At 36.2% G+C, this 22,090-nt stretch overlaps 1 protein-coding gene across 4 annotated transcripts in view; it reads left to right on the top strand.

The window, feature by feature from the left end:
* Positions 1-22,090, top strand: part of ec (ubiquitin specific peptidase echinus) — a 140,161-nt gene that overhangs the window by 110,890 nt on the left and 7,181 nt on the right. For 3 of the 4 annotated variants that reach the window (XM_076534022.1, XM_076534021.1, XM_012286548.2), the window contains 4 exons: positions 10,019-10,153; positions 14,304-14,468; positions 20,896-21,030; positions 21,751-22,020. In XM_076534022.1, the coding sequence (XP_076390137.1) occupies positions 10,019-10,153; positions 14,304-14,468; positions 20,896-21,030; positions 21,751-22,020 (705 nt within the window). Of the gene's footprint in view, positions 1-898; positions 2,655-10,018; positions 10,154-14,303; positions 14,469-20,895; positions 21,031-21,750; positions 22,021-22,090 lie in introns of those variants that run through there. The other variant, XM_003703863.3, reaches the window with a different exon arrangement.

Below are 22,090 nucleotides of genomic sequence, written 5' to 3'. Positions count from 1 at the left end.
CCATAGAACCTTACTGAATACGAATCATAAGTGCAAATTCAATATAGGTTAGAATTCAAATTATAGTTCCCATAGCAACTTTTATAATTTATTATTCTTCAAAGTTTCTCAAGGTTTCTTAAATTAATAAATTATATGATGTTAAAATTTTTAAACTTTAAGCTTTAAAATTCTTAAATTCTCAAAATCTTAAATTCTCAAATTCTTCAGTTCTTAAATTCTCAAGTTTTAAATTATCAAGTTTTCATATTTCTAAACTCTCAAATTCTTAAATTATCAAATCTTCAAATTCTTAAATTCTTAGATCTCTAAATTTCTATAAAAAATTTAAAAAATTAACAAATTTCAAAATTCCTCATCCATCAACCACTAACTACTGTCTGCATTTTACTGTCTACATTGTTTACTGTCTATATTGTTTATTGTCTACATTGTCTCTTTTTCCTACATCACCATTTTCCACAGAGAAGTCTCCTATACTCTCAAACATACAATAATAAAATACAATTAACTTTAATTAACTTGACCAAAGAATTTAATCCACTTCACCAGTAACACCATTTCAAAAATGACACAACTCTACCTACTCCAAAAACCATCAAAACCAGCCACCAATATTCTCTAAAAATTATCTGCAACACCCGTCACCTAAAACTCCAACACCTCAAAAAAGAGGTCGCGTAGTACCCACCGCACACGGCCCTGGTTGGGCCTGCGATCGGCCAGGTTGGTGAACGTAGGACAGCTAACCAGGTGACGTCATTGGCTTCTCGGGTCTATGGTGGGCCCGCGCTGGCGGTAGGGGAAAGAAGGGGTCAACGTGGCGAGAAAGAAGAGAAAGAGAGACGAAACGATGGGTGGGGGGCTGTTCTTCAGCATCGTGCGAGCCGCTGCTCTCAGGTACGAGCGCACGGTGCCGCGTGCAGGTAGTCTCGTGTTCGTTCTCCCCACGTTCTATCGAACCTTTCGCCTGCTCCAAACCCTCTTAAAAACCACCCCCGATAACAAAGTGTGCCACCCTCGTAAAATCGATTCACCGCCCGATTCGTGACAGTTCATTCCTGCTGTTCAAAAGTGGAGCGTCGATGAAGTTCACGGTGCCTCTGGTGCCTTTGTGGGTCATCAGGAACCCGTCCAACCTGCTGCAGCATCACTGTATCTCCGCTAAATGGAATTGGGAGAAAAGGGACCACGTGTTCGAAATGTGAATTCTGTGAAAAGTCAGTTGACTTCGGTGAATCGGTTTTTTTGATCAAGTGAACTATATCGGATCTTGGCAATTCGTGAATAATTTGAATGAAATGCTAGAGCGAACCACGTGGCACAGCGAAGTGGAACGAACTCGAGGGAAAGATGCAACGGGTCGTTAAAGCCCGGAAGAAAGGATTCAGGCCCATTCAGTACGAATCTTTCGGTCACGCTTCTAGGAAGCTCTGAAATTGAAGAGGTGAAATATTCTAGGACCAAGATTTAGACCGTTAAGCGCGGCTCTTGCCAAACGAGTTTATGGTTTTTAATCGAGTCTACCACTCGTCTGGCAACGGGTTTCCCTTGTACATACATCCGGCATGCAATTGCTGGTATCCTTCGGCATTCGGAGGATCATCTAGCAAGCTGGCCACCTGTTTCCCGTCCATCGAGCCTTTCCTTCCGAGAGCCACCGGTCTTCATATTTATTAATCACTCTTAATATTTCACCGTCCGCGCAATAAATCGCTTTGTCGGTGACCGTAAATCACTCGGTTGTCCGAGGGAAATTAAGAATGGTTGAATGTTTCCTTATGAGAAAATATCTGTAGTTACGGCGTATGTTATCACATGGAAAAAGACCAAGCAAGAACAAAACTAGTAGAAACGTATCTGCGAGACTGCCAGAACCTTTCTGTTTGCTCGAGATCGGACGAAGAAATGTAACCTCGAACGTGCCACTTATACTGATTTCTAAATCGATCGAGGTACTTGCAGATTTCTGATACAACGCTGTGAACCTTGGAGAATTTTTAGTACTTGATTGTGGGTTTGTTTGATGTTCAGGTGATTTTTAGATGGGACAGAGATATTGTGGATATTCATATTTGAAGATCTTGAGGATATTTGTTTTGGTGAAGAACCTGAGGAACAGTTATATTGAAAGATTGATAAGAATGCTGTGTTTAATTACGGAGAGATTTGGAGTTTCATAATGAATGTTAATTTTGAAAACGTAATAAAGAAGAAAATTAATTCTGAATGTCATAAATAAAGAATACTAATTTTAGTGTCATAATTGAATGCTAAAATAGTGTATACTTGAACGAAGACTCTGAAGATGTGTTAAGTTTAATTTTAACAATGTAACAAAACATCAACGACAATTAATGTTCCCCATAAAGAATTGTGAAACAAAGACGCGGAGAACCAAGTATTTAAAAATGAAAAGGAGACGATTCTAAAGGACTTCGTAATCGAAAAGGTTGTGGAAGAAAATGTTGAAGTGGATAAAAGTTCGGCAGGACGCGTCGTCGACGCCGACGCCGCTCGATCACGAGAAAAAGGACGAAGTGGTGGCAAAGGTCGAAGTTGAAGAAGCGACGCGAGTCGAAGAGGAAGAAGATGACAGTGGAATGGAAAGAGAAGACACTCCGTCTAACATCGAGCTTAACGATCTACGAAAAGTATGCTGCTATTAACTCAATCCTTTACGCATCCGCAAATTTCAGAGCTTTCTTGTTATGGCATTTTTGCACTCGAACAAAGGTCGAGATCAATTAGCTGCATATCAGATAATGGAATATCGAAATTTATTTTACTCATTTTTATTATTTAGTTTGATCATTTTTTTTTTATTTTGGTTTATGTTGTACGAGTTTGATTTAGCAAGTAATGTTAAGTATTGCATATTTATGTATGGTTCATATGTGATAGATATTATATGTGATTCACATATGTTAGATATTACATATGGTTCGTAATTTGATAGACTTTATATGTGGTGCACATATGTTAGATATTATATGTGGTTCATGTATGTTAGATAGTATATGTGATCTATATATGTTAAATATTATATGAAGTTCATACATGTTAGATATCATATGTGGTTCACATATGTTAGATATTATAGTATATGGTTCATATATGTTGAATATTATATGTGGTTCACATATGTTAGACATTATATATAGTTCTTATAGGTTGAATATTATATGAGGTTCATATATGTTTGATTTCATATGTGGTTCATATATGTTAGATATCATATATAGCTCATATATGTTAGATATCATATGTAGCTCATATATGTTAGATATCATATATGGTTCACATATGTTAGACATTATATATGGTTCATATATGTTGAATATTATATGAGGTTCATATATGTGTAATATCATATGTGGTTCATATATGTCAGATACTATATATGGTTCACATATGTTAGATATTATATGTAGTTCATATATGTTGCATAGTATATGTAATCCATATATGTTAAATATTATATGAAGTTCACATATGTTAGACATCATATGTGGTTCAATATGTTAAATATTACATATGATTAACATATACCATACACCATACGTGGTCCACCTCATATAAACTCCAGATATGGTTCATTGGACGTTGCATATACATTCATATGAACCTGTACTACGTTCCTGTCATACTTTTTTCAAGTGACAAAAAATGCATTCTCCAGAATGCACTAAGAGGCTGGCAAGATAAGAATTAGCAGAGGTGTGCATGAAAGCACTCGAAGCAGATACACATGGCCGCTCTTTGAAATGTCGTTAGCGTTCAATTTCTTGCGTTGTAACACTCGAGAGATTGTTCGTCCTCGACGTGATTTTATCTACTTAGGGACTAACAGCAGCTAAGTAATCCTCGATGACGATTCTCCGTCGTGGTAATAAATCATCAGCCTTTCATGAAAGGGAGAGGAACATTTACATTTTTTCGATTTTCACCCTTGCGTGACAAAGACTGGGTTATTGGAGATGCATTTTGCAATGTCGTGTGGCAATGTCGACTTCGTTAGTTGAGAGTCTGCGCGAGACTTTGGAGCTGTACTTTCAATATTTGCGATTTGAGGATTTTGAGAATTTCGAGAATTTGAAGTTTGGATTTTTGGAATTTTGGGACTCTGAAGAATTTTCAACTTTTGAAGTTTTTAAGTATTTAAATTTTAAAACTTCCGAACTTTGGAATTTTGAGATTTCTAAATTTTTACCAACTATTATCTACATTGCCCACATAGAGCTGGAGTCGTCATAAATCAATTCCCCATACAGTACTTCTACAAATAAATAAAAAATTGAATAACATTAAATAACCGGTAGAATTCCCCCGGGCCAATAATTACCCAATGGTAAAATTTGAAATCTGGTATCAGGATAAATCTAAGAGCACGGTCGATTTCATTCATCGATTTCACTCGCACAGCAATGTAGTTTCTGCAAGCCGTCTGGTTTTTTCGATAGCAGGCTAACCTGCTTCGAACAGGTGCAACATCCTTGTCGATACACGTGGACGTCCAGTCAGACTATGGTCGTCTTTTATATCGGCCAGCTTGCACGGCTGTGCCACATCTGTCACTAACGATACCGCTGCCACCACTCTCGGTACACGATACTCATCGGACGACTTTCATTGAAAAATTTCACCTCGTCATTTGCGGTTCTCTCGATTATGATTTTTCTTTAGACAAAGTCCATGCAAAACGTACGAGGCTGCTCTATGTTGGAGAAACTTTCTCTCGTGAAAGACTTCCGACACGATTCGATGGAATTTAGAGAACTGTCTGCAATTTCATCGTTTGGTTGTTGGACGAGTATTTATGTTTTGTATGAATTTATTGCAATTTCTCTCTTTCGTTTGAGTAACTCAATTCGCTTCAAGTTAAAAAGTTAATGTAATGCAAGCAAATTGTGGCAGTAATTTTCGTTTGGTTGCGAGTGAAGGTATGTGAAGATTTATATAGTAATTATGGATACTTTGAACATTTGGTTTTGTAATATTAATGATTGGTGAATATTGAAGACTACTACCTAAACTTATGTGAAGATATAGGTATACAGAGTGTTCCACAATTAGTGTAGGTCCCTGAAATAGGGGGTAGTTGACGTGATTGTGAATAAGATTTCCCTTTGCAAAAATGGGGTTTGAAGCTTCGTTTTTGAATTATTAACGAAAAACACGGACCATTAAGTCGACGCATGGCAATTCAACGCGCGGTAATTCGGCGCGTGGTAATTCGTTGCGTGGTAATTCGGTGCGTGGTACTTCAGCGCGTAGTAATTCCACACGTGTAATTCTACGCGTAGTAGTCCCACGCGTGATAATTTAGCGCGTGGTAATTCGACGCAAGGTAATTCACCGCGTGGTAATTCGGCGCGCGGTAATTCAGTGCATGGTAATTCCACACGTGGTAATTCTACGCGTGGTAATTCTATGCGTAGTAATTCCACGCGTGATAATTCAGAGCGTGGTAATTCCATGCGTGGTAATTCTATGCGTAGTAATTCCACGCGTGGTAATTCTATGCGTAGTAATTCCACGCGTGGTAATTCAGAGCGTGGTAATTCCATGCGTGGTAATTCTATGCGAAGTAATTCCACGCGTGGTAATTCTACGCGTAGTAATTCCACGCGTGGTTATTCTATGCGTAGTAATTCCACGCGTGGTAATTCAGAGCGTGGTAATTCTATGCGTAGTAATTCCACGCGTGGTAATTCAGAGCGTGGTAATTCCATGCGTGGTAATTCTACACGTAGTAATTCTATGCGTAATAATTCCACGCGTGGTAATTCCATGCGTGGTAATTCCATGCGTGGTAATTCTATGCGTGGTAATTCCACGCGTGGCAATTCTACGCGTAGTAATTCCACGCGTGGTAATTCTGTGCGTAGTAATTCCATGCGTGGTAATTCCATGCGTGGTAATTCTACGCGTAGTAACTCTATGCGTAGTAATTCCACGCGTGGTAATTCAGAGCGTGGTAATTCCATGCGTGGTAATTCTATGCGTGGTAATTCCACGCGTGGCAATTCTACGCGTAGTAATTCCACGCGTGGTAATTCTGTGCATAGTAATTGCATACGTGGTAATTCTATGCCTAGTAATTCCACGCGTGGTAATTCAGCGCGTGGTAATTCGGCGCGTGGTAATTCAGTGCGTGGTAATTCTGACATCTAAAATCGTAGAAATCTAGAGATATAAAGAATGTCATAGTATTCTCCAGGAAAATCTAAGGAATCGTAAACAAGTTAATCAGAATATGAAAATGGCAACAGTAGCTATTTACCCTCTTCAGCACCAGGTGTTTATCGCATCAGTGCACGTATCGATCTAGAATTCGCATAATTATCGATCCTAAGAGGTCGTCCACGCAACTATTCATTGCCCGTATTCGCATACCTATCATTCGCATTTTTCTCCACTTCGTTAACATTTTTCCTGCCACTCTGTCTCTCGAAATGCTACGAGTTGAGCAATCAACCCCGACTTTCTACACACCGTGTGTCTGTCTACGATCGTCGATCGTTCGAGGATTAGTTACGAAACGAACTCGTTTGCCCCGAGTTGCAGTCGCCTGCCAGGATCGCCATTTATTCGTGGTACTTTTTGCTTTGCACAATCCCTTCGAACGCATCTCGATGGTACCGAGACGAAGATGGCAAAAGTGGTGCGGTTTCGCGAGCATCGTTGTTTCGAAATCGTTCCTTCATTCATGGCATATCTAACGATATGCTGATCACGAGAGAAACGGAGCGGTGTGTTGATGGTGACTAAACACATTGGCGTAACTGGGATACCCTTTTGGAGATAGGTGGTGGTAGAGTGCCTCGCGTTATATCGCCTTGAGTTGTGAGGATTGGATGACTTGTGAGGACGTGCGTTGCGTGAGTTGGAGTTTTATTGCCACGCAGTATGGGGATAGAAATTGTTAGAGATTGTATAACTATTAGTTGTATTGCATTTCCACATGTTGGACTTCTACATGTTAGATCACCACATGTTGGATCTGGAAAGTTTACATATCTATGTTAGACTTCCAATATATTGGGAAAGCATGTATTACATCTCTACATGTCGGAATTCCATACATTAGGTTTCCACATATTAGACCTCCACATATCAGACTTCCACATATCAGATCTCCATATATTAGTTTTCCATGTATCAAATCTCCACATATGAGATCTTCGCATATGACATCTCCACATATCAGACCTTCACATCTTAAACTTTCACATATTAGACTTCCACACTAAATTTTCATGTATTTAACTTCCACAAATTTCTACATATTATTGAACCTCCACATATGAATTCTACACATATTAAACCACCATATACTACACCTCCACATATGAAACTGTCTGTATATGAAACTTTCCACATATTGAATTTCCTCATATAAAACCTCCACATGTCAAGTCATCACACACAAAATCTCGATGTATGTCACATCCCAAATTCAAGGATGCCAACCTCAATCCCAATCTCCATCCACCCTAACACCTACCTAGGTACGCCAATGACTAAACCGCGGGTTTTCGTTCGGGTTACCGATCCGATTTACATAGCCGGAATTTGCATACGCTTTATGTAACCGGAAATTGAGAGTGCGTGGGCGTGATGAGTTTCCTTTTGCATTTGCAACCACTCGCAGATCTTGTTTCGCGATCGTTCGACCAACTTAACGCGTTCGCTACCTTTAATTCCTGGTTTGGTCATGGTACCACTGTCGTTAAGTGTGCACTGCCTTTTTAGGTGTTTGCATTGGATTTTTGGAACAGAAGAACACTCGTGTATTCTTGGTGAAGTGTTAGAAACGTGTTCAAGAAATCGGAAATTAATTTTAAATCTTTGCAGTTCATATTATTGTTAATCGATAGAAACCTTATTATTTTTGTGGTGGATGTAGACATGTGGTGCAGTGTAACACCTTTTTTTATATTTATAATTTTTTAGTATGTTGGCATATGTTATATGACAACAGTTAAAAGGGGTTAAAAAACAGTTAAAAGGGGTTGTCATGAAAAAATATTATGTTTCATAAAGTGTATTCATCGAAATAAATTACTCTATTTCTAACGAACAGTAACAGATACAGCCAGTAGTAAATTGTACACCAGATAATTGATTCTATTGAACAGTTTTTGTACAACGAACGCTCAAGAACGTATTGTGTTTTATGAAAATTAAGAACGAAGATAAAGAAAGGTGAAACGTATCTCTTTCGCATGGAAATTCGTGGCATGCATAACATTAAAAGTTTGCAGAAAAACAATATTTTACATGGCCACTATAAAACGGAAATTAATATGTCTGACGATGTTTACCTACTTTACTCCAAACATTTGTCATATCTAAAATTGAGAATTTATTCATGGCGATTTTATAAATTTCCAGGTTTATCTCATAAAGTTTCAGCAAGATGTGAATAATAAAAAGTATTACAATTTTTATCGTTGTTAAAACTTTCACTGTCTGTTTCAAGATTTGGTCCACATTCGAGAATTATAGAGATAATATGTTCTACTTTTTAATATAATTATTTGCATAGAAATTTCACAAATGTCCTACTATCTATAGTGAATTGCATAATGTTCCATTTTATGTGCACAGTATGCTCTAATTGCACAACATTGCACATTACGCAATGTATCCCCATGGCTGGAAGATTCAAGTACACCTTTGCATCGGTAACGCGATACATTTGTCCCACAAAAGCAGATATTTACACACGTGGAGGGTCTTCGTTACTGTCCACATCCTATTGTACTCGCGAAGTAGAGCCTGCTCCATTTTATTCTGCGGAGCAGCTTGCGACATCTGTAGATTAATATTTTCTAATTTCTTATATAATTCAATATGTTTGCACTCTTCCTTCTTTCTTAAATAAAAGGTATTATTAATCAAAGAAAAGCTATCATTAAGTATTTTCAAAACTTAAAACTGAGGTTAGGATCTAACCTCACTTTTTTTGACTTATGTCGAAGGTTTGTTCAATAATTGAGGATGGTAATTCTATGCGTAGTAACTCCATGCGTAGTAATTACACGCGTGGTAATTCAGGACGTAGTAATTCCACGCGTGGTAATTCTGTGCGTAGTAATTCCACGCGTGGTAATTCCACGCGTGGTAATTCCATGTGTGGTAATCTTATGCGTAGTAATTCCTCGCGTGGTAATTCTGTGCGTAGTAATTCCACGCGTGGTAATTCCACGCGTGGTAATTCCATGCGTAGTAATTCAATGCGTGGTAATTCCACGCGTGGTAATTCCATGCGTAGTAATTCCATGCGTGGTAATTCCACGCGTGGTAATTCCACGCGTGGTAATTCCATGCGTGGTAATTCGATGCGTAGTAATTCCACACGTGGTAATTCTATGCGTAGTAATTCCACGCATGGTAATTCCACGCGTGGTAATTCCATGCGTAGTAATTACACGCGTGGTAATTCCACGCGTGGTAATTCCATGCGTGGTAATTCTATGCGTAGTAATTCCATGCGTGGTAATTCCACGCGTGGTAATTCCACGCGTGGTAATTCCATGCATGGTAATTCGATGCGTAGTAACTCCACGCATGGTAATTCTTCACGTAGTAATTCCACGCGTAATAATTCAGTGCGTGAAAACTCAACGCATGGTAATTCGACGCGTGGTATTTCAGCGCGTAGTGATTCCACGCATGGTAATTCTATGCGTAGTAATTCCACACATGGTTATTCCATGCGTAGTAATTCCACGCGCGGTAATTCTATGCGTAGTAATTCCATGCGTGATAGTTCTACACGCAGTAATTCCATGCGTGATAATTCAGCGCGTGGAACCTCGGCGCGTGGTAATTGTATATCCACAAAGAAAATTTTATACTAATTATATTATATAATTATTACTCTTGAAAGTAATTTTTACAAAGTAACAACAAGTCTGCTACACCCTGATCTTTCAATATGTTTGTCCAAATTGTTTTCCACATTCCAGATAGCTGATACATTAAATCTCCGTCACGTTTGTTGCAGGACCTGTTTTCGCAGCTCCAGTTTTCGCAAGAGAGCGCATTGCCGCCCGACACTTTGCGCCGGGCTTTGGCCGAAAGCTTTCTCGATCAGCAAAGGTTTCAGCTGGGATTCATGGATGACGCGGCGGAATGTTTCGTAAGTGACAATTACCTCGTTGTCCTATTATGTTCTGATCAACGCAATCCGTGGATCTAGGCGAGACGGGCTGCGAACCCGTTTGCACGCCATATTTCTTAACTTTACCCCTGGCTGTAGGTCGCCTCGAATTCTAACCGATTCAGCGAAAACTTTATGAGACAAGTGATCTCTTAAATAACCGGTAACAGTAGCTACTCGATTGAGGTACTTGAGTTGTAGAATTATGGAACGTTGACAAACGAGTAGATGAATGGGGATTTTATACAATGACAAATGTCTTGTTTGATCAAATATTCTGGTTTATTGGAATATAATTATGTGGGGTTGCTTGTTTAGATGATTGAATTGGGCATACTTAGATGAAAGTACTAAATACTTAGATTAGTTGAATTGTACGAAATATTTGATGAGGTCGTGAGTAGTATGATTATGGTAATTAAACGAAATGGTGGACTAAGAAAAAATTGAAATAATTGAAAAACGTGAAAAACTTGAAAAAATTGACTTCAATTGTTTCATTTTGAAAATTAAGTAAAATTAAACTCGATGAGTTTCCATAATAGTTGAAATACATTTTTATTACAAATATATATAACACACAATAAATACAAAAATAGAGTGGAAGTAAAAATATTTTACATCTCATAAACTTTAGTATCGAACTCCTAGTAACTTGATCTCATAATAATTTCTCCATATTTCATAAATCCGCGCAATATAAAATGACTGGTAAATTATATCAATTTGTATAACCTCAAAAGGATAGTCAATCAAATCAGCATAGTTTCCGTAATAAGATCTGCATTTATCGATAAAATTGGAAAGTTATCCGCATCTAAACGATTAATAATTCCTTCGTACTATCGTGATAACCGCATGATTACATACAGGTAGTTATGAGCATGTAATAAGGAAACGAATAGCACCGGATGGTTTCGATCGACTGGACGTACACTCGACTGCAACGTAGGCTTCCTTTGCATAAAGTCATGTGCATAAACTTGACAATGCTTGTAACCATACATTTGCAAATTTACGAGTTTATAAATTTCTACACTTTCAAGTTTTCAAATTTGTACATTTTCATGTTTTCAAATTTTTTAATTTTCAAGTTTTTAGATTTCTTAATTTTCAAGTTTTCAGGTTTACTCATTTCTTAATTTTCGGATTCCATGCATTTATACACTTTCAATTATTTCAATTTTTTCAATTTTTTCAAGTTTTTCAAGTTTTTCAATTATTTTAATTTTTCTAATTTTTTCTATGTTTACATGTTTTTCAATTTTTTCGAGTTTTTCAAGTTTTTTCAATTCTTTCAATTTCTTTCAAGTTTGTCAAGTTTATCAATTTTATCATATAATTTTCGAAGTTGCATCAGAATACTGAAAATATCGAGTTGATGACCTTTTGAACCCGATTATCATACTTTCCCTAGGGAGACCACATTTGCTCTTGACTGTACCATAATCATACCAGATTTTTTCGCCGGTTTAGGTTAACCATTACCTAGTAAAGGTGTAATACGCCGCGAGCATTAATCTTTCCGTTTCGACATTCGACGGCCCTCTCGCCATCTTGACTTCCTCCGCGACGCGGCAACGATTTTCCAAGCGGTTTGCGATCCTGAATAATTCCGTCGGGCGAACCAGTTCTCCCCCTCTGTTATACTTACTTACTCTGCCGACTATCGCGTTGATTGCCGTAACGATATATCCCGTAGGTGAGCATGTATAGCACAGAGCAAACCCGACAACCAGGAGTCCACTTTCTCGTTTACAACGGAGTCACGTTTAGCCGGCTGACTTGTACGCGTTTGTAGTGTCGACATCGGCCCGTTGAACGACTCGCATTAGCCAATGTTAATGGAAGAGAGCTCACAGACGATTACGCGTTCTTCTTTAAACAAAGATTTTATTGAATCAAACAATAAAATGATGTACGATTTTCAAGGCTGACTAGCGGTGAATAGTGGCATATGAAATATTGGGGACTAGGACAATATTTATGACAAATTTAAATATGTTTCTGAATCTCTGATTAGGTTAAAATGTGAGTATCTGAAAATTACAAAATTTAAATATCTGAGAATTTGACAATTTGAATATCTGAAAATTTGAAAGTGTAAATACCTAAAAATTTGAAAGTGTAAATATATGAAAATTTTAAGTTATCAAATCACCCAGCTTGAAATTACACAAATCAAAAAGTAGCGACATAAAAATTGAAAACTACAAAACCCTAGAGCAACCCATTCAATCGTGCGATCGAAAGGATTGATAATCTGCAGCAGCAATTAGTAGAAATTAAACGCTTTGTTCGTCGGCCTGTTCGCATGGTTGCTCCACTAATATCCTTGGAACGTAGCTATCGAAACTGTTGGTTTTCTTTTCGCTATCAAGTATGCATAGTACGAGTGCACTTGAAAGAATGAGAGAAAGAATGAATATAATGATATACTGCGTTCCACGTGAACGGCTTAACCAGTTACATGTTGCTTTCAATGATTCGAGGTTGCTACGAGGTCCCTGCAATAATGTCTACTTGGATGTATGCCAATTCTAATTTAGTATGCAAATCGGCTGATTTTTGTTGATAACTTCCGTTGTCAGAATTGGAAAGGAAGCATTGATTTCTAAAAATAGGGACAGGAAAGTTGCAGTTAGTTTTGAAGCCAATTTTGGGTTGCTACTCTTAAGGAGTTAAATCAATACAATTGGTATCTAAGTTTAACTGCTCCACTTTTCAAGTTTATACTTTCCAAAATAAAATCGTGCACAATTCTCACGTTAAGCAAAAGTTTAAAATTCATGGTTTGCACGTGAATATTTAATAATACATTTGCAGCATTTTGCAAACTTTTTCATCTATTTTTTAAAATGTCAGAGTATACAAGGTGTCTCACAACTAGTGTAGATCCCTGAAATGGGGAGTAGCTGACGTGATTCTGGATAAGATTTCCCTTTGCAAAAATGGAGTTTGAAGCTTCGTTTTTGAATTATTAAAAATACGGACCAATAAGTCGACGCGTGCAAATTCAACGCGTGGTAATTCGACGCATCGTAATTCGGTGCGTGGTAATTCTATGCGTAGTAATTCTACGCGTGGTAATTCAGCGCGTGGTAATTCTATGCGTAGTAATTCCACGCGTGGCAATTCAGCGCGTGGTAATTCCATGCGTGGTAATTCTATGCATAGTAATTCCACGCGTGGTAATTCAGCGCGTGGTAATTCTATGCGTAGTAATTCCACGCGTGGTAATTGTACGCGTAGTAATTCCACGCGTGGTAATTCTATGCGTAGTAATTCCACGCGTGGTAATTGTACGCGTAGTAATTCCACGCGTGGTAATTCTATACGTAGTAATTCCACGCGTGGTAATTCTATATGTAGTAATTCCACGCGTGGTAATTCAGCGCGTGGTAATTCAGTGCGTGGTAATTCCACGCGTGGTAATTCTATGCGTAGCAATTCCACGCGTGGTAACTCAGCGCGTGGTAACTCAGCGTGTGGTAATTCCACGCGTGATAATTCAGCGCGTGGTAATTCCACGCGTGGTAATTCTATGCGTAGTAATTCTATGCGTAGTAATTCCACGCGTGGTAATTCACCGCGTGGTAATTCCACGCGTGGTAATTCTATGCATAGTAGTTCCACGTGTAGTAATTCAGCGCGTGGTAATTCCTCGCGTGGTAACTGTGTGCGTAGTAATTCTACGCGTGGTAATTCAGCGCGTGGAAACTCGGCGCGTGGTAGTTCGACGCGTAGTAATTCCACACATAGTAATTCCATCCGTGGTAATTCATCAATCTTATATAATATTACAAAAATAAATCTGAAGGAAATTTACGATAAGTCGTTTTCTAGCAATAACTCCATCAGATTTCATAATTGCCCGTATACTTCAAGCTCATAATTTGCATGAGGTGTAACTTTCTAATTTCACAAAATAATAACTTTATGAATTCATGAAAGCTACACATAAAAAGTGTAACGGTATGTATTATTAAAAGTACATGCAAGAGAAGAATGTAAAAGACCGTATCCTCAGCATCTGGAATTACCATAATCGATAAACGACTGTTAGTTTCTCTATTTCTAGCGATGCCGTTCATCGAGGAAAATAACGAAAGAAAAATGATTGTTACAGGAAAACATTCTTCTACGTATACATCTGCACATCGCCAGCGGGGAAGCCGAGGATATGTGCAGTGCGAGACATTGTGTGCCACACCAGAAATTTGCCATGACGTTGGTCGAACAAAGTGTTTGTGGAGCCTGCGGTGCTACTTCGGAACCTCTGCCTTTTACACAGGTAAATATATCTATTGATGACAACCCACGAGTTGGTGTCTGAGGAGGCTGATGTTAGGAGAGCTATAGCTGTAATTGGTCAGAATGGAAAAATGAACGCCTCAATTTGTCACAAAAAACAAGTATAACCATTTACGAAAGCATTCCATTCGCATAATATTTGTCCGCAATCAAATTTGATGAAATCATGGAGTAGTCATAATTCCTCTTCAAGGTTTCCTCTTTGTAACCTCACGCATTTTACTCGTCTCTGAAATTCCTCTGCATTTAAACTTATTGCATCTCGCAGTTCTCTTCGTGGAAAACGTGTTTCTTACGACATCTTCAAGGATACTCGAGAAATGTAATATGTAGTCTCGGTTCTTAGCTTCTGTCGGGACGTGCAAAATTTTATGACATCCCTTGTCCCAACAATTTTTAGGTTACTTTATTTTACTTTGCTATTTTGTTTTACATTAACAATGATATTTCCTACAAATTTCTTTCATCATTCTTTTTAATTTTTCATTTAATTTTTCATTTAATTTAATATCATATATGCTACATACTACAAACTGTACATATATACAGTTTGAACGTAGACATTATACCTGTCTCCACAATTTCCACAGGTCTCTTGACCCATCCAAAGCCATCTGTCGAATCCGGTTTCCACCGTTTTCCAACTTTTCCCAACCTCGCAGGTGAAACCGGAAAACAGCGATAAAGATCGAGTCACAGGTAGATTTCACCGTCCAAATCCTTTGTTTGCTCTGGGAAACCTTGAAATCGGGGGTGGGTAAACCTTGAAAGGAGAGGAGGGTGGTTTACCCTCCATAGGTTCCCTTCAAGCGATCTAAGCGACTTATCGTGAGAAGCCTAAGCGCGTTAAGACATCGAACAGCCAAGTTGCACTGTGTAAATGGATTAACTGGATTTGATGGTTCATTGATCCTGATTATAGTATTTTAGGGGAGGTCGATTAAGGGGATAGTGTTTCGCGCAATAAACTCCAGATCCGATTTGAGTGAAGCTGACTTGAGTTGGTAATTGGTCTGTGAGAATTGAGAGGTTCTCAACCCCTGAAGATGGGTTCTTTTAGTTGAGAACACAAAATGGAGGCACAAAGAAATTATGTACTTATGCGAATTTAGTTTTGATTAGCTATGGAAGCTTTGGAACAAGAGAAAATTAAATAGTAAATAAAACATGTGATAAATAGGGAATTTATTTTTTAGGATGATAAATATTGATGTAGGTTTTGTGAAGTAATAAATATTAATTTAATTTTTGTATGATAGTAAATATTAATTTAATTTGTGTAAGACGATGAAGTATTAATTTAATTTCTAAAAGGTGAAATATTTATTTAATTTTTGTAAGACGATAAATATCAATTTAATTCTTACAAGATGATAAATATTGATATAGGTTTTGTGAGGTAACAAATATTAATTTAATTTGTTTAAAATAATGAAATATTAATTTAGCTTGTGTAAAATGAAATATTTATTTAATGCTTGCAAGACGATAAATATTTATTTAATACTTGTAAGACGATAAATATTTATTTAATATTTGTAAGACAATAAATATTTATTTAATTTTTGCAAGACGATAAATTTACTTTGCAAGTTCCATTATGTTATGAATACCCTGTTTATTAAAAAATGAAATAATTGTCAATTATTTGAGTGTACCAAGATGCAAGAAGCAGTTCAAGCAGATAATTTACCTTGCAAAACGTAGCATTTCTTTGAGAATTAGAATAGTAGCCAGCTGGAGACGGTAAAAGCGATCGGCCATGACCGATACGAGATTGCAACGAGTTTCGAGGTTTTTACAATCAGCGGACAACAGTCGATACGAGTACACGAAGAACTCCACCCACGCGAACCGTTTTCGCTTTGTGCTCGATTATGCACACCGTGAACCAGTACTCGAAAGGGCATTCGCTTTTGTTCTTACGTATTCTCGAGGAAACCGCCATTTTTCTTTGTACCTTTTCAATTTCGTGTTGTCTTGTTTCTACCTGAATCTGTTAACATACTTCTTTAGTAACATTTTTAAATCAATTTTAAATATGCTTAACGAAAAGATTTATGACAGTCATTAGAATGTGACAAATATTAAAAACATTTAATTTTAAATGATTTTAAATATCCTAACCTTAAAACTTTTTGACTATCTTAGTAAGTAACAATAAATATAAAAAGCGTTCAATTTTAAGTAACTTTAAATATCTTTACCTTCAAAATTTTTTATAATCTTTATAAGTAACAAATGTAATAGAAAGCATTCAATGGTTAGTGACACTAAATATCCTAACCTCAAAATTTGTTACATACTTGATAAGCAAGTAACAAATATAATAAAAAGCACTCAATTTTTAATGACTTTAAGTATCTTTACCTTCAAAATTTTTGACAATCTTCATAAATAACAAATGTAATAGAAACTATTCACTGTTTAGTGACACTAAATATCCTAACCTCAAAATTTGTTTCAATCTTGATAAGCAAGTAACAAATATAATAAAAAGCACTCAATTTTTAATGTCTTTAAGTATCTTTGCCTTCAAAATTGTTGACAATCTTCATAAGTAACATATATAATAAAAAGCATTCAATGTTTAGTGACACTAAATATCTTAACCTCCAAAATTTGTTACAACCTTAACAAGTAAGTGACAAATATAATAAAATGCATTCAATAATGACATTAAATATCTCTAACTTCAAAATTTATTACAATCTTAAGAACTAAAGCAGATATAATAACAAACATTCAATTCTTGGTGACACTAAATATCCTAACCTCCAAAATTTGTTACAACCTTAATAAGTAAGTGACAAATATAATAAAATGCCTTCAATAATGACATTAAATATCTCTAACTTCAAAATTTATTACAATCTTAAGAACTAAAGCAGATATAATAACAAACATTCAATCCTTAGTGACACTAAATATCCTAACCTCCAAAATTTGTTACAATCTTAATAAGTAAATGACAAATATAATAAAATGCATTCAATAATGACATTAAATATCTCTAACTTCAAAATTTATTACAATCTTAAGAACTAAAGCAGATATAATAACAAACATTCAATCCTTAGTGATACTAAATATCCTAACCTCCAAAATTTGTAACTATCTTAATAAAGAACTGACAAATATAATAAAAATCATTAATCAGTGACACTAAATATCTTTAACCTCAAATTTTATGAGAACCTCAATAAATAAATATCAAATATAATAAAATGCATATTCACAACAAAATTACATAATTTTAACTCTCGAAAAGTCTACGCACGTTACGAAAGAGACTTAAACCTTTTTGTTAAAATTATATCACAGTTTTCACAAGATTAAAAAAAATACAACCGTTCAACGTGCTTTAACAAGTAGGAAAAAGTAGCAACATAGCTATTTCCAAGAAAATTATATAATTTGATCAGGAGGAAAGAGTAATTACACGCCGCCATGAACGAAATACGACTTTCTTTATTGCATTTGTTCGAAGCCGGTCTTTATTTCTCACCGAAACTTCGCCACAGCTGATCTTACGTTGCTAACCAGAAATTTAATTAACTCCTTCATGTACCGTAAAATATATTCACTTGCAGCATACAAAACGTATCTTCGCTGTTTCTTTTTTCTTCGTTGTCTTCCGCAAGTAATTCATGGAATAATAAATGGTAATTAATGATTTACCCACGGGTTAATGGAGCGCTGCTAGATCATTATGTGCAAAATTGTATATTATATCAGATGAGTAGGGTTATTGTTTATAAAAATATGTTTGCTTATAAACAATCTCAAAATTCAAATTTTAGTGACATATCTTCATAATTGTTACTCTTAGCAATTTCATACTAAATTGTGCTAAAATACATTGTGAATCATGTTGTTCCACTAAATTGTCCTAAAGTAAGTTGTGTAAATCGTTTATATCTACTAAATTGTCCTTAATTAAATCGTCAATCATGCAGTTTCACTAAACTGTCTTAAACTAAATTGTAAACCATGTAGTTGCACTAAATTGTTCTAAAGTAAACTGTAAATTATTTAGTTCTACTAAAATGTACTAAATTAAATTGTAAATCGTGTTGTTCCTCTAAATAGTCCTAAACTAAATTGTAAATCATGTAGTTTTATTAAATTGTCTTAAAGTAAGTTATAAATTATGTAGTTTCACTAAATCGTCCTAAAGTAAATTGTAAATTATTTACTTCTACTAAAATGTACTAAATTAAATTGTAAATCGTGTTGTTCCACTAAATTCTCCTAAACTAAATTGTAAATCATGTAGTTTTATTAAATTGTCTTAAAGTAAATTATAAACCATGTAGTTTCACTAAATTGTTCTAAAGTAAATTGTAAATTATTTAGTTCTACTAAAATGTACTAAATTAAATTCTAAATCGTGTTGTTCCACTAAATTGTCCTAAAGCAAGTTGTGTAAATCGTTCATATCCACTAAATTGTCCTTAATTAAATCGTCAATCATGCAGTTTCACTAAACTATCTTAAACTAAATTGTAAACCATGTAGTTTCACTAAATTGTCTTAAAGTAAACTGCAAATTATTTACTTCTACTAAAATGTACTAAATTAAATTGTAAATCGTGTTATTCCACCAAATTGTCCTAAACTAAATTATAAATCATGTAGCCTTATTAAATTGTCTTAAAGTAAATTATAAATCATGTAGTTACACTAAATTGTCCTAAAGTAAACTATAAATTATTTACATCTACTAAATCATCCCAAACTAAATTATAAATCATGCAATTCCCCCAAATTACCCCAAACCAAATTACAAATTCATTTCCACCAAATTACACCACCTCGTAAATCCCTCACTTCCACTAAATTAAATTCACTTACAAATCCAGCGTAAAGTATTCCTTACACAAAAATGCTACCATTATCCGCACGACAGCTGTTACATTCTGCTCGACACGAAAGCGGACAAAGTATACATTTTTACGAAGTGAAACCACAAAATCGCATTAAAACGATCGACGTAAACCACTCCTGGGTGGTTGAAGTTCTGTCGCGGTTCCCTGAGTCATCCCAAGGGAATTTCCTCTGTCGTGCGATGAGTCCTCTCTCTACTCTTAACATTTACCAACGCGACGCACGCGTTGCTTCAATGAAACCGGTTCGCACGACCGCGATTTCATTGCGTTGCGAGTTAATTATTGCGACGACACACTGAGGGAACGATACGGAGGGAACGAAAAACAGGGTGGTTTTCCACGGTTTTGGTGAGTGCTCGAACGTTTCTCGTCGAGCAGCTTCCGTCGATTATTTCCGTTTTGTGCGATAAGGAAAGTGAAAACTGGAGTTAGTCGGTTAGTTTTTCTTGATTAACGGGGCTTTTAAGATGATTTAATTGTTGGTTGTTTTTTGGGGTTAAGGAGAGGAAAATTATTTTTTGTGTGGGGATCGTTATTGGTGATCGATAAATATACAAATTGACAAATCTTCAAATTCTCAAATGTTCAAATCGACAAACCTTCAAATTCTCAAATCTCCAAAGCTCCAAATCGACAAACCTTCAAATCTCTAAATCCTCAAATCTCCAAATCCTTAAATCTCCATATCGATAAACCTGCAAATTCTCACATCTTCAAATCTCTAAATCGACAAACCTTCAAGTTCTCAAATGTCCAAATCTCTAATCTCCAAACCTCCAAATCGACAAACCTTCAAATCTTCAAATCTCTGAATTTCGAAATCTCCCAATTTTTAAGTTCCCAAATCCCCAAATGCCTAATCCCAAAATCCCCAAACCTCTATATCCCCAAATTCCTAAATTTCCAAGTCCTCAAATCCCCAAATCGTTAAATGTCCAACCCCTCAAATCTTGAAATCTCGAAATATCCAAGCTTTTAAATCCCCAAATCTCCAAAGCCTTAAAATCCTCAGAATCGCCAAATCTCTAAATCCCCAGAATCCTCAGAATCCCCAAATCCCCAGAATCCTCAGAATCCCCAGAATTCCCAGAATCCTCAGAATCCCCAGAATCCCCAGAATTCCCAGAATCCTCAGAATCCCCAGAATTCCCAGAATTCCCAGAATCCTCAGAATACCCAGAATCCCCAGAATCCTCAGAATCCCCAGAATCCCTAGAATCCCCAGAATCCCTAAAATCCTCAGAAGTCCAAAAATCCCCAGAATCCCTAAAATCCTCAGAATCCCCAAATCTTCAAATCCTCAGAATCCTCAGAATCCTCAGAATCCCCAGAATTCCCAGAATCCCCAAATCCTCATATTCCCACACCATCAAATCCCCAATTTATCGATTCGGAAATTTCAAGATTTAAAACCCTGTTAATTCATTTAATTTAAAAATTTTTTAATTTAACAATTTGTAAAACCCCAAAGAATGTAATATTCCTAAGAATATAAGAATCCAATATTTTTTTCAGATGGTCCATTACGTATCAGCATCAGCACTAACGTCCCAAGCACGCCAAACACCGCCAACTTCCCGCAACAGCCCGGATCTGTTCGGTCAACTTCTTCGAAAAGCCGGTGGCATGGGTGACATCAGGGACTGTCCGGTAAGTAAAAGAAATTTTCACATCTCTGTACCTTGAACAGTAGTTCCGGTAGAAAGAGATTTTATTCATCCGTTGCACGATCAGGTACAACTCTCTTTTGGCCTTTCTTGGAAATAATATCTTGCGATGCTGGACTTTCTCTTTGAAGTAGCACGATAACTATCGTTCCAGTACTTTGGCTACTGTTTCATGGATTCTGTGAAAAAATAATTCTATTTTGTGGTTAATAAATGACTCGTAATTATCGTAAAGTTTAGCTTGTAATTAACTATTTTATTGGTAATTAATATTTCTGTTTGACTGATTGAAAGAATATTGAAACATCGAATGAAAAATTTTGATATAAATTATTGTGAACATATTACAAATTTATTTAGAAGTGACGTATTTCAAATATAGGTAATAATAATATTATGTATAATGTTAATATAAAATTATTCAGTACAATTTTAATGAAAAAACTAGTGTTTTTAAAATATTTGCAAAGTTTAATTCTGAAGGTGTATTTATAAGACAGCAATGATTACACCAATTTGATATAGTAACTCAATAAAGCAATTGTTTTTACTTTCTATAGTACTGTAAAATATATAAAAGTTATTACTATTTTTAAATGCTTTAAAAGTAATAATTATTTTTTGTATAGAATATAAGAAAATGAATAAATATACATGTTGTGGTACATAAGGTAATAACATTATGTATTTCCGCAATGTTTAGAGTTCCTGTGGAGCCAAAATCCAAATCTGCCGGACCCTGATGAACCGACCGGAAATCGTTTCCGTGGGTGTCGTATGGGACAGCGAGCGACCATCGTTAGAGCACATCATGGACGTTTTCGCAACCGTGGGAACATCTCTTAGGTTGAGCGACGTCTTCCACAGTGTGGTGGACTCCCGATGGGGTGCTTCAACCGTGCATAATCTCGTAGGAGTTGTCACGTACTACGGGAAACACTATTCCACCTTCTTTTTTCACACTAAACTGAAGGTTCGTTACATTTTCACAAAGCATCTGACGCATAATTTCATTAGTACTTAGTAGTCTCATCACAAATTTG

Source organism: Megachile rotundata, chromosome 7, assembly GCF_050947335.1.
Source record: "Megachile rotundata isolate GNS110a chromosome 7, iyMegRotu1, whole genome shotgun sequence".
NCBI classification, from domain to species: domain Eukaryota; kingdom Metazoa; phylum Arthropoda; class Insecta; order Hymenoptera; family Megachilidae; genus Megachile; species Megachile rotundata.
The sequence above is the reverse complement of the archived record's forward strand: the minus strand, read 5'-3'. Positions and strand labels throughout refer to the sequence as shown.